The sequence below is a fragment of the Stenella coeruleoalba genome (assembly GCF_951394435.1).
Source record: "Stenella coeruleoalba genome assembly, chromosome: 21".
NCBI lineage: Eukaryota > Metazoa > Chordata > Mammalia > Artiodactyla > Delphinidae > Stenella > Stenella coeruleoalba.
In genome coordinates this window covers 19,257,980-19,271,602 of record NC_137167.1, presented here as the reverse complement: position 1 = coordinate 19,271,602, position 13,623 = coordinate 19,257,980, and the positions used below count along the sequence as shown (strand labels likewise).

Sequence of the window (13,623 nt, the reverse complement as noted above, 5' to 3'; positions counted from 1 at the left end):
AGCTGTTTTAACTAAATAATCTGCAGGTGACTTGCCCTAGAAATGACTCTGTCACATCAGGAAGACATGCTCATAGTCGTCTAGTGACTTATCTTTGTAGCTGTGTACCTGTTACCACTCCTGGTTGAATTTATTTTTCAGCTTTATTGATGTATAATTGACAGTTAAAATTATATTTGATTTAATACACATATACATTGTGAAATAATTCCCCTGGTTGTATTTTATATTGTATCAGTTTGGAGGAAAAGCTTAAGTATGTTTTCCTTCATAGCTGAATAGCAAGAGAACTGGATTTAATACTTGGCAATTTTAGAAATCACACCCTAGTAGCTGTGTTTTGTAGTCTGGGCCTTTTTGCTCTATCAGCAGTGGAATAGCATCAAGTGTGTAATACATGTATAAATTTAGTACTGTTAAAATTTGAATTTCAGCAGTTCTTGAACTGAAAAAATATCGTAGTTTGTCCTAGCATGTTTAATTTTGACAATGAATAATATCACCCTTAAACTACTATTTTGATGTTATTTGGAATATTTTATCCTTAGGTATTCTAAGTATAAACTCAATAAAGTTGATTAAATCTCAGTGGAATTTCCCATCAGGAACCTAAAATTTAGGTGTTAATGGATTGTTTTTGGAAAAAAAACTTAGTTTTTAAATGGTTTAGTTTTTTATGATATTTTCTATAAAATATAAATATTTCCATTTTAGGTCCTTCAAGAAAAGGTCTATATACAGCTTTGAATGCGGGTAAGTGACACCTTAAATATGGATGGAGAAAAAGAGTTTTTTTGTAAAGTTATATTATCATTACAAGTATTCAAGTGTATTTGCAGTGATTTTTTCACTAGTATGCTTATAAATATAATTTCAGGTTTGTGGCATAAACATAACTGCTTGTGACCTTGATCAGCATAGGGTTAAAACTTGGTGAGCACAATTGCCAAGCCGTCTGATGCAGAAGGACGTTTTATTAATCACAGATAATTTGTTTTTTAAATAATGATATTTTTCCAGATGTGGAGCATATTTAATATTTAAAATATGGAGATGTAGAGAATGTACTCTTTTTTTACAAGAAATAAGCTGTTTTAAAATTGGATAGTCTTTAATTGCTAACTACTCTCAAGATCAGGTTTTAACACCTTTAATAGTTCAGCCATTTAACATTTTTCTTTTCTTTTTTATACTTCTATTGAACAAAGTCACATCGATCTCTAAGACAGCCTGCAGCCTCACTCACTGAACCTTTGAACGTCAACTGGAAATCAAAAAGCTTTGTCTCTTGAGAAGCCATAGAAGATTCATTAAAATATAGAAGTTTCTATCTTTTCTCTATAGCTGATTAGGTCCCCATCCACTACTTGAATTCTCTTCTTTAGTATGCAGTTATAGGACAGTTGTATGGCTTCTAAGTCCACCGAGGATTAGAACAGCAAATCAAAGGGGAGAAGGGTATTATTATAACACACTGACTACAGATTATCGTGCATTGTGACAGTGTTGGCTGCTAAGGATATAAAGGTTTGCCCAAAACGAGCAAGGACCTTGTCTCAGAAAGCTTACAGAAAAGTCAAAGGACTACACAAAAAAATATAAAATCACAAGGAGGGTTACTTGTTCCAGAGACAGGCCTGGTTAAAGACTATGATCTAGTGAGGGAAGCCTGGGCAGGAAGTATAAATTTGTGACCCCCTGTATATAGATAGTAATTAAAGAAAATGGGGTGGGTAACCTTAAATATGGAATAACTAATATCTTTGAGGCTCCCAAGACATGTTTGGTTTCCTTAGCTTAATAAGGCAGGGAAGTGTGACCTATTATAGGCTCTTAAAGCTAGAGAGGGCCCAGCCATGCAGAGCGATTTAAATTCTAAAGGTTCGCAAGAGCCTGAGTTTGAACATATATGTTTACCAAACTAATTTTAAAAGCCAAAAGAACTATTCTGCACACTGAGATTTTCATTTTCTTTCATTTTAAATTTCCAGCGCATCCTAATATTTAGGGGAAAAGAATAGCTAGTATGCTATAAACGACTGTATGTTAGAAAATCAGGTAACCTTTATCTGAAAGCTAGATGATATGATAATTCTGTGTTTAACTGAGAAACTTCTAGAGTGTTTTCCAAAGTGGCTGCACCATTTTATATTTCCACCAGCAATGTATGAGGGGTCTAGTTTCTCCACATTCTTGTCAACACTTGCTTTTGTCTACCTTTTTTATTATAGCCATTCTAATGGGTATGAAGTGGTATCTCATTGTGGTTTCAGTTTACATTTCTCTGATGGCTCATCAGATGTTGAGCACCTTTCAGAAGCTTATTGGCCATTTGTATACCTTCTTTGGGGAAACATTTATTCAAATCCTTTGCCTATTTTAAAATAATTTGTATTATTGTTGAATTATAGGAGTTCTTTATATATTCTGAATATTAGGCCCTTATCAGATATGATTTGCAAATAATTTTCTCCCATTCTGTAGGCTGTCTTTTCACTTTTTGATAGTACCCTTTAAGGCATATTTTTAATTTTCATGAGATCCAGTTTATCTATTTTTTTCTTATGTTGTGTATCTATTTGGCATTATATCTAAGAAGCCATTGCTTAGATACAAGGTCATAAAGACTTATGCCTATGTTTTCTTCTAAGAGTTTTATACTTTTAGCTCTTACACTTGGGTCTTTGATCCATTTTTGAGTTAATTTTTGCATTTGTTGTCAAGTAGAGGATCCAATTTAATTCTTCTGCATGTAGATTTCCTGCTGTCCCAGTACCATTTGTTGAAAACACTATTCTTTCTTCCATTGGAATGTCTTGTCACCTTTGTTAAAAACAGTTGGCTGTAAATGTGAGGCTATGTTTCTGGACTCTCTTTTCATGGATCCATGTGTCAATGCCACATTGTTTTGATTACTGTGGTGTAATAAGTTCTAAAATCAGGAAGTGTGAGTCCTCTAACTTGTTCTTCTTTTTCAAGATTGTTTTGGCTATTCTGAGTCCCTTGAATTTCCATATGAACTTTAGGGTCAACTTGTCAATTTCCATAGAAAAGTCAGCTAGGACTTTGATAGAAATTGAATTGAATCTGCAGATGAATTTCTGGAGTATTGCCATCTTTACAATATGAAATATTTTGATTCATGAGTATAGGATGGCTTCCTTTTTAGTTAGGTCTCCTTTAATTTCTTATAACAATTTTTTTGTAGTTTTCAAAATACAAGTTTTGCAGTTTTGGGGGGAAGTATTTGTGACATTTCTGTGCTTTGGAAGCTGCCATTGATATTGGTCACAGTAAAGGGGCTGGTTACATAAGTCTAATATGCCTGTTTTATGAAACTTGGAAAGGCAGTCTTAATTCATGTCTCAAGTCTATGATTATATGAAATATTGTAAAGGATATTTGTTTTCACAGGCATAGTACAAATAATCTCCAATATATATCTTCTTTCTACACACGGGAAAACTACTAGCATTAGGTATTTTCCTTTGGCCCATTGTGGGACTGACATGATATCTTGTTTCCAAAGCCTACCACTGACCCTCAGCATATCAGTGACCCTTGATAGGTCAGGTTACCAGAATGGCAGATTGGCAACTGACTGAGAAAAGAAATGAGCAGTATGAATCACGCAGTGGTTTTGCTTGGCAAAGCCTCTAACCATGGAGTAGAAATGGGGCATATGACAGAGTTTGAGAATGCCTCCCTTCAATTCACCCTGAGTAATCAATGCTCTAATAATTGCAGTGGAAAAAGATGTATTTTAAGGGGGTCAGCATAGTGATTTAATCTAGATTGCGGGGTATGAACATGTATTTTCCAAAAATCATAAACGTCTAGCTGATGGTTAGTTATCATTACTTAAGGCTAACATAGTGTTATGACGAGCCTGCCGAGGAAAAGTCACAGTGTGTTGCCCTTCGGAGGAACAGCTCGGATGCTAAGAAGTGGTGTCCAAGCAGCCAATGACTTTGTGGGTCACGTAACCTCTTAGTATTAGCTTTCTTTTCTGTGTAATTGCAATGATTGATCACTAAGGTTTCTCCCTGCTCTGATAGCCTATGACTGCAAAGCACCTTGGCTTTCTTTATATTCTGCTTGCAACCGTCATCCTTTAGATCGTACAGAAGACATTGCCTCCACATACAAACATGTTCCTCTGAGCATTAAATTTTATGGCTTTCAGATAGGTTTTTTTGGTTTGTTTAAGCAACAAACTGGTGGAGATTAAAGTGGACCAACTTCATATGTTTTCACTAGAGTGCAATAATCACTTTTTAGCGATTTGCTAAGTTCTAAAAAGTTTAACATGTAGAGGTTTAGAAATCACCCTTTAGTTTTTTTAAATTTGTGATTTTAAATAAAATTCAGATAACTTTATATCCTGTTGTCACTTAACATAAGTAATCACTCTTTAATGACTATTACATTTAGCATATGCAGCGGCATTTAACTACTCTGTAATATTTGGGGCGCTTCTGCATTACATTCACAAATGATTCTCTGATGAACACCTTGACAGTTATCACCTTCAAAGTTTAGGGAAGTTTTTTTGTGATAGATTCTTAAAAGTAGTATAAACAAATCAAAACATATGCATATTTATAGCCACTTCAGTCAACCAAGTTGCCTTCCAGAAGCTTCATATCCATTTATACAATGACTGACAACATCAAAGAGTGCTGGCATCACCATACTCTGGTCGACGTTGGGTATTATTATTATTTTTTAATTTGGCTAGTTTAATAGTTGAAAATTCTGTATCATTATTTTAGTTTTAACCTTTAATCAGTAATTTCAAAGACAGTTGCATTATCTCCTAAGACAATGAAGAGGAACAGAAAGAGAATGAACTTTTCAGGCATTGACTATTGGTTGAAATCTTGGGATTGCCGCATTCCACTTGTGTCCTGACCTTGGGCTAGTTGCTAAGCCTCTCCAAAGCCTCAAATTTCTCATTTGGAAACGTGAGAATATTTTGGGAAAAAATCCCAGTATAGAAGTAATTTTGACGTCACAGAGTTGTTATATAAAAAACTCTCAGATGATAGCTGCCTCTGCTACTGGGGACAGTGACGAGGATAATCCTTTTCATTGTTCTTATGGTTCTAGTGGCTGTACTTTTAGAGCTCTATTCCAGGAGGTTGAATTATTTTAAATCCTTCAAGCAGGAAAAACCGGTGAAAGTCAAGAACCATCCTCATGGGGTCTAGCTGTTGTAATTTATTTAAAGATTATGGTGCTGTAAGAGTCTAGCCAACATTGGCTCTAAATAAAACTTGGTTTACTGTTTATAAGGGAGATGCCACACATACCACTACTGTTATTGCCATGGTTCTACCACACATGAAAGCTCTTAGGAATACCAGAGCACCAGAGTTGTATTTATCCTGCCCCTTGGTTCTTTTCCACAAGATCATCAGTCTCAGGTGCCGTGGTGTCTGCCCTGGAAGGTAGGAACTGCACTGCGCCTTCCATCCCCACCACTAAATCCAGCACAGGATAGGGTTGCTTTCTGTACCCCCTCTTCCACGTGTTGGGAGATGGTTGAGAGTTGCACACCTGCTCTGAAGAGGTAATACCGGTGTGACCAGCGCTTTCTCCGGTGAGAGCAGGGATGAGGCTGTCTTTCTTTCTTTCTTTTTTTTTTTTTTTTCTTTTTTTGCTGTACGCGGGCCTCTCACTGCTGCTGCCTCTCCCGCTGCGGAGCACAGGCTCCGGACGCGCAGGCTCAGCGGCCATGGCTCACGGGCCCAGCCGCTCCGCGGCACGTGGGATCCTCCCGGACCGGGGCTCAAACCCGCGTCCCCTGCATCGGCAGGCGGACTCTTAACCACTGCGCCACCAGGGAAGCCCGAGGCTGTCTTTCTGTATTGGTTTATGATTATAACTCTCCTCTCACACTTAAAGAGCAAATGCTATTTTGGCATGTGTTAAATTTAGTGTTCAAATCAGGGAAAAGTATGGATTGTTCAGTAAATCTTGTTGGAACAAGGACTATCATTTTATCAGGAGCTAGAGCCCTACTTCATATACTACATGCAAATATATTCCAGTCTGAAGTTTTGTTTGTTTGTTTGTTTTTTGTTTTTTGCGGTACGCAGGCCTCTCACTGTTGTGGCCTCTCCCGTTGCGGAGCACAGGCTCCGGATGCGCAGGCTCAGCGGCCATGGCTCACGGGCCCAGCCGCTCTGCGGCATGTGGGATCTTCCCGGACCGGGGCACGAACCCGTGTCCCCTGCATCGGCAGGTGGACTCTCAACCACTGCGCCACCAGGGAAGCCCCAGACTGAAGTTTTAAACAAAAATTAGAATGATAAGAGCACTGAGAGTATACACTTGTATAGAAAAGGCCTTTCCACGAATGTCACAATGAAAGAATGGGTAACTAGTTATGACAACAAAAGTTTTAGACCTCCCGTTTGTCAAAAACATTCTAAGCATGGTGATAGATGTTAATTAACTATAACTAGACTTGTTGTGATCATTTCACAATATAGACAAATACAGGCATATGTCAGAGATACTGTGGGTTCAGTTCCAGACCACCACAGTAAAGCGAGTCACATGAATTTTTGGCTTCCCAGTACATATAAAAGTTATGTTTACACTATAGTGTAGTCTGTTAACTGTGCAATAGTAGCATTATGTCTAAAAAAGGTACATATCTTAATTTAAAAATACAAAACAAAAAACAATTACAGTAGTAACAGCAAAGATCACCAGTCACCATAACAAATGTAATAATAATGAAAACGTTTGAAATATTGCAAGAATTACCAAAATGTGACATAGACACATGAAGTGACCAAATGCCGTTGGAATAATGGTGACATAGACTTGCTCAACACAAGGTTGCCACAACCTTCAATTTGTAAAAATACAGTATCTGTGAAGCGCAATAAAACGAGGTTATGCTTGTATCGAATCCAAAAAAGACAAATACTGTGGAATCTAAAAGATAGAATGAATGAATATAACAAAACAGAAACAGACTCACAGATAACAAACTAGTGGTTACCAGTGGGGAGAGGACAGGGAAGAGGGACAATATCGTAGAAGGGGAGTAAGAGGTACAAACTCTTAGGTATAAAATAAGGTACAAGGATGTAATTAACGTACAGCACAGGGAGTATAGCCAATATTTTATAATAATTTTAAATGGAGTTTATAAAATATGAAATCATATTTTGTACACTTGAAACTAACATAACATTGCAAATCAACTATACTTCATTAAAAGGGAAAAGAAAAAAATTAGACACAAAAAAGAAATATTAGGGACTAAGAAACATGAAAAAAGTTTACGAACATCAATTAAAATAACGTGCTGTCAGTTCTTGTCTATTTTTAAGAGTAATACCCACTATTGGTGAATGTGTGAGGACCAGGTGCCTTGTACATGCCACTGAAGGGGTATAAATTACTACAGCCTTTCTGGACAGAGACACTTTGGTGACATATAACAAAAGCCTTCTACCCTGGAATTCCATTTTTCAGAATTGATTCTAGGAAAATAGTTGATTGACTTATTTATTGCTTTTCAGAAATGTTTAGAAGGGGGAAAATTGCAAACAGTATGAATGGTTTAAACAACAGGTGTTGTTTATATTCACCGACATTTTAATATTTTTGAAGCCATTAAAATAACATAGAGGATTATTTAATGCCATGGAAAGATAAATGTGAAATTTATAAGTTTAAGAAAACTGGTTACAGAGCACTGTGATGTACAGATAATTTAACTTTTTTAAAATAATTTTTTAAGTTTGTTTTTATTTTTGGCTGTGTTGGGTCCTCGTTGCTATGTGTGGGCTTTCTGTAGTTGCGGCGAGCAGGGGCTACTCTTCGTTGCACTGTGCGGGCTTCTCATTGTGGTGGCTTCTCGTTGTGGAGCATGGACTCTAGGCACACGGGTTTCAGTAGTTGTGGCACACGGACTCAGCAGTTGTGGCTTGCGGGCTCTAGAGCACAGGCTCAGTAGTTGTGGCACACGGGCTTAGTTGCTCTGTGACATGTGGGATCTTCCAGGCCAGAGGTCGAACCCGTGTCCCCTGCATTGGCAGGCGGATTCTTAACCACTGTGCCACCAGGGAAGCCCCTAATTTAACTTTTATTTTTTAAAAAATTATACATTGAACATGTTTTTTTTCTTAGTTTTTAAAAACAAACATTGTACATGGATAAAACATTACTGCTCTTATTTTGGGAGACCAAAGAAATAAAAGGCAGTGCCACTGATCTTGAAAAACTTATAATCTTAAGGGTGGGTGGAGGTTGACATTTTTTCTAATTGCTTTATGTGAATTTTTGGACAGTCATTCACGATATAGCTTAGACATTCTTTTCCCTACTAAGGAAGAGGACATTATGGAAATATTGGTCTCTTTTTTTTTTTTTTTTTTGTGGTACGCGGGCCTCTCACTGTTGTGGCCTCATCCGTTACGGAGCACAGGCTCCGGACGCGCAGGCTCAGTGGCCATGGCTCACGGGCCCAGCCGCTCTGCGGCATGATGGGATCTTCCCGGACCGGGGCACGAACCCTTGTCCCCTGCATCGGCAGGCGGACTCTCAACCACTGCGCCTCCAGGGAAGCCCTGGGTACTTCTATATTTAGTATAACTAAAGAAACCACAGTGTGCACACAAGTGGTAACAGCTGATCAAATAAGTAATCAAGGAAACGTTTTGAGCCAGTTTTAAAATCTGTGCTTCCCCAAGCCCCTGAAGTATATATATTATAAAAGTAATTGGAACTATACAATAATTTCTTTTTCGATTATTTAAAAGAGTGCATACATATAAAGTGTTTAGGAGTGTGCTTGGTATGTAGTATATTGTATGAGTTGGCTGTTAAGGCCCCTTTTGCTTTGGTGCACTTGTACTCAACTGCCACCAGGGGGCAGACTGTGTTTGGGAAAGAATGGAAACCCAGCTTGAGCTGTTCTTAGTCATTCATCTCAAACATCTTTTTCCGTGTGTGTGTGTGTGTGTGTGTGTGTGTGTGTACGCGCGCGCGTGTGTGTGTGTGTGTACCCGCGCGCGTGTGTGTGTGTGTGTGTACGCGCGCGCGCGCGCGTGTGTGTGTGTGTGTGTGTACACTTTGCTGTACAAACAAGAACTACTCCTCTGACTTTTGACTTTTCCTTCTGACTGGCACTGCTTCTCTTTATTCTTGTAGTTCCTTGCTGTGCTGGTTTTTGTTTTGTTTTGTTTTTTCTTTGTTTTTTGCCTTTGAAGGAAGAGTTCCCCAGAGGATGGGAGACACTGCAGGCCACAGCCACACAGGGCCACGTAGGGTCACTCACAGGGAGAAGCAGGGAGCCTTGCTGTGCTGTTTACAAAGATCGTTAGCAACATTACTGTTAACTCTGTGTGGTGTAGCTTAGGGTAGTTCAAGTAGACTTTCTAATGAGTATGAAAAATTGGTGGCATGTTGCTAATTTCTTCTTTTGGGTAGTCTAGGCTAAAGGATTTCCCCGTTAACCAGGATACGTTAGAGTTTACTGTTACTTAACTAACAAAACTAAACAAACACAAAAACGTAACTAAACAAAACAGAAAACATCCTATAAGGGGTGGTGTCCTATCTTTAATAATATCAGTGTTCAGTCTTCTGTTTATAATTTTAATGCTGTTTTTTGTTTGTTTGTTTTTGCGGTACGCGGGCCTCTCACTGTTGTGGCCTCTCCCGTTGCGGAGCACAGGCTCCAGACGCGCAGGCTCAGCGGCCATGGCTCACGGGCCCAGCCGCTCCGCAGCATGTGGGATCTTCCCGGACCGGGGCACGAACCCATGTCCCCTGCATCGGCAGGCGGACTCTCAACCACTGCGCCACCAGGGAACCCTTTAATGCTGATTTGTATCTTAGTTTTTTAAAAACTTTTTATGGGGGTATAGTTCTTTTACAGTGTTGTGTTTATCTTAGTTTTTACAAGCTTTTTTTCTTTTCTTGGTGCGGGCGGGGAGGAGTGGTGCTTTATGGCAAATTAATTTGCGGAATCCAGGAAAAAGGTTGCGGTTTAATAATAACAAATTGTGATAGAGTGAAAAGGCACCACCTAAATGTAGCTTTTCTAGACTTCAATTCCTTGATTATTTGTGCTTGCATGGCCGTGGGTGCAATGTTTACAAGACGCCTTGTCTGTGCAGGAACAGGTTGTAATTTTCCCGCACCTAACCCCCCGCAGGTTGTTGGGTTGGTCTCTCGACAACCTCTGAAGTGGCAGGCTGTGGGGCGAGTGAAAAGGGAGAAGGAATTACTCAAAATTTCCTTTCCTGCCTGTCTCCTTCCCTCTTCACACCCTAAATGCTCTACAGAATTTCTTGAAGAGTAACTGCTTCCTGCACATTCTCATAGCATTTAATAGTCATTTATGGTTAACAGTTAACTACATTCATTTCTGTTACTGAGTCTTGGAAATCTTGGAAACACACGTCGATCATTTTTCACACATTGTTTTCTTGTGCTTTTTAAAATTAAAAGAGTTGGACTCTTCCTGGTTTAATAATATTAGCTTTACTTAAGTGAGCATTTTGCAGGTGCAGTTTTCTTATGTCCATGCCTTTATCTTTTCAACCTCTTTTGGGTTTTTTGCCACCATATTTTAATGTGCTTTGACAAAGGACTCTATTCAAACATTTACCAGATCTCAGTTCTTACTGATAAACAATAATCACACCTTCCTGATGTTCCTAGTCTCAAAACATTACTATCTTGTTTTAGGTCACCTGATTTTGTATAATTAGTCAAGCAATAATTGGAGTCCTTAGAATACTCACTAATTTTTATTCCTCTGCAACTATTGTTACATCTGGTAGAGAAATTGCATTAACCCTTTATTGCTGACTCTTAGTGAAGTCCTCAGAATATGAGTGTTAGAGTTGAATTTTAACCTTTTATCAATCCGTCATTAGTATATTATAGTAAAAACATTTTTTTGAAGTATAATTGACCTACAACACTATGTTAGTTCCAGGTGTTACAGTAGGAATTTTATTTAAAATTGTAATTGAGAACATTTATTGCTTGAAGCCGTTAAAATTTTTTTGTCCAGTGTATCAGGTTTATATATAGGTTTACATGTAAAATATCTGAAAAAAATGCCCAGTGCTACTGGGCATATTCACACTAGTAGTGTGAATATAATTACAATTAAAAACATCAGAACACAGATTACTTTAATGAAGTCTTAATTTTTTATAATTACTAAATAAATATTAGGCACTCCTCGAAGTAGTTATTTCCCCTTAAGGATCCTCCAACTCATTACAGAACCTGTGACATTATTGGTTGTTATATAAAGTGCCTAAGACCACCCACTTTCTCCTCCCCTTCACCATCTCTGATGAAAACCATAATAAGCCCATAAGCATGTTTGGTGTGATGTCATTCAGAGGCTGCTGACTGCTGGGTCTGCTAGGAGGAGATTTTATTCAGAGGAAGAACGTTGTTTTGGCAACATCTGGGAGTAGAGACGGAAGCCAGAAGCACTTGGATAGCTCTGGGGTTTCTCTTTTGTGCATGTACGGTGGAGTGACGTCTGGCATGTAGGCATGTTTCCTCTCGCTGTATTTCTTGGCCTCGAAGAAGGGTGCTGAGTTTAAAAAGACAGTATGTGAGAATCCACGGAGCTGGTTCTTCTGTGAAATCTTTCCACCTGCTCTGAAGACATGTTGTTGTCTCCCAAGTTCTCCCTGTCCACCATTCACGTTCGACTCACTGCCAAAGGATTGCTTCGAAATCTTCGACTCCCTTCAGGGTTTAGGAAAAGTACTGTCATTTTCCACACAGGTTTGTCTTGCGCAGATCTCTCTTTACCGTTACACGGGGGGCATCTTGATTAACTTGCAGGTGTTTATCAGAAATTTTCTAAGGGGATAGATAACTGGCGAAAGGAAGCTCTAATGAGAGAACGAGGCATAATTTGTAAAAATAAGCGGTTTTCTCTTATGTTTCAGCACATGTGTATGGTATTTTTACTGTCTGCAAGCTGATGTGTGCTCGGTTTGTTTGTTGAAAGCAGAACTGTTGCCTGGGTGCGCCCAGCTCTTTGCTCTGACACCAGCCGAATCTGGAAAAATCAACACCTGTTCAATTACATTTTACTTCACATGATTTTGGAAATAGGACACAGGTAAATTAAGACAAACAGTTCTCTTTCCTTTAAAGAAAGAGATGAAATGAGAGGGTTTCTGGAGGTTTTCATTATGTAGTTCCTCATTGAGATTGGACTAGGCTGGTTTGGTAGGCTAAAAGATTTCCACGTTCTAAACATTTCTGAAATAAAACATCGTAATGGCTGTGGAGAGGTAGGAAATGAACCACAAATTAAGTTTTCCAAGCTTCATGGTGGAAACGTTTGCAGTCACAAAAGACTGCCTCTGATCTTTAATGCTTGTATCTGCTTTTTACTTTCTGTGCCTGAGATGGAAATAAATGTAGGGTATATTTTAGGCACTTGTAAACCTGTGTGTCCACTTTTAGAGGATTCATTTGCCTACTGTGGCTACCTCTTGTTCAGATATAATTGCAACTGTGGGAAATTAAGTTGATTTTATGCTATAAAAACTGGAGTGCTATTATATTGAATTCGGGCTGGTTAGCGGTATCTGTGCTAGAATCATGAGTATGTAAATAGATGATTTGTTGTTTCCTGTGAACGCCAGCCCTTCTTGGTCTTGTTTTCCGTCTCTGTCCCCAGTGATTTTTTTCAGCTGACTGCTTTCAGTTTTCCCAGGGGCATCTCCCTGCTCTGTGGGATGACTCTTCCTCATGTTTCATAACTCGCCTTGACCTGTCACTGGAGTCTGCCAGCCTTTCCCTCTCGATCTGAGCTGACAACTGAAGGTAAATGGATAAGTCAGGAGGGAAACAGTGGCTCTGTCTCTCCCAGCCTAAATGCCACTGTCACTTTTTCAACCTTAAAGAATAAAAAGGTGAAAAATAAAAATAAAAGGGTGCCCTACATTTGCAATAATTTGTGTAATCTAAAATAGCTCCAAATGGCTTTTAACTTTTTTTGACTTTAAAAATTATATTTCTATGTTTTAATCAAAACCAGTAACACATTCAGTTAGATTTTATATTCATATATTTGTTTTCCATTAACAAGAATTTTAAAAATCTTGCAAGACACATAAGTTTTGTTTAAATGGAATAATGGAGAAGCCTCTGGTGGTTCTTGACCCACGGCACTTTAAAATATTCATACAAAGTTATCCAGCATTTAGTCATGGCTTTTAATTGTAACTTAAGAAGAAAAATCAATCCACACTCCAAGTTCAAAAGAGAATCAAACAGTACAGAAGGTTGTACAATTCCAAGTGAGCCTCTTTCTTACCCAGGCCCTGCACCCTTCCACAGATGAAGCACCCTTCCACTCTCATGGGTGCTTGTTGATCCTTCCAGTAATTTTCTAGTCATATATAAGCCTATGCAGGTTCTTTTATATCCCTTTTTGTTTTACAGAAATGGAAGCTTACCATATATACTCTTCTATAGCTTACTTTTAAACATTAATATATCTTCGATTTTCAGGTTAACACACTTATCTACCACATTCTTTTTAGTAGTCTTACAACATCCCGTTGTTGGATGAGCCACGGGTTATTTAACCAGTCT

The 13,623-nt window shown here is 38.5% G+C and overlaps 1 protein-coding gene across 4 annotated transcripts in view; it reads left to right on the top strand.

Moving 5' to 3' along the window:
• MTUS1 (microtubule associated scaffold protein 1) overlaps positions 1 to 13,623 on the top strand; it is a 159,916-nt gene that overhangs the window by 93,564 nt on the left and 52,729 nt on the right. For 3 of the 4 annotated variants that reach the window (XM_079909039.1, XM_079909038.1, XM_079909041.1), the window contains one exon: positions 715 to 753. In XM_079909039.1, coding sequence (XP_079765165.1) covers positions 715 to 753 — 39 coding nt within the window. Of the gene's footprint in view, positions 1 to 714; positions 754 to 10,335; positions 11,794 to 13,623 lie in introns of those variants that run through there. The other variant, XM_079909040.1, reaches the window with a different exon arrangement.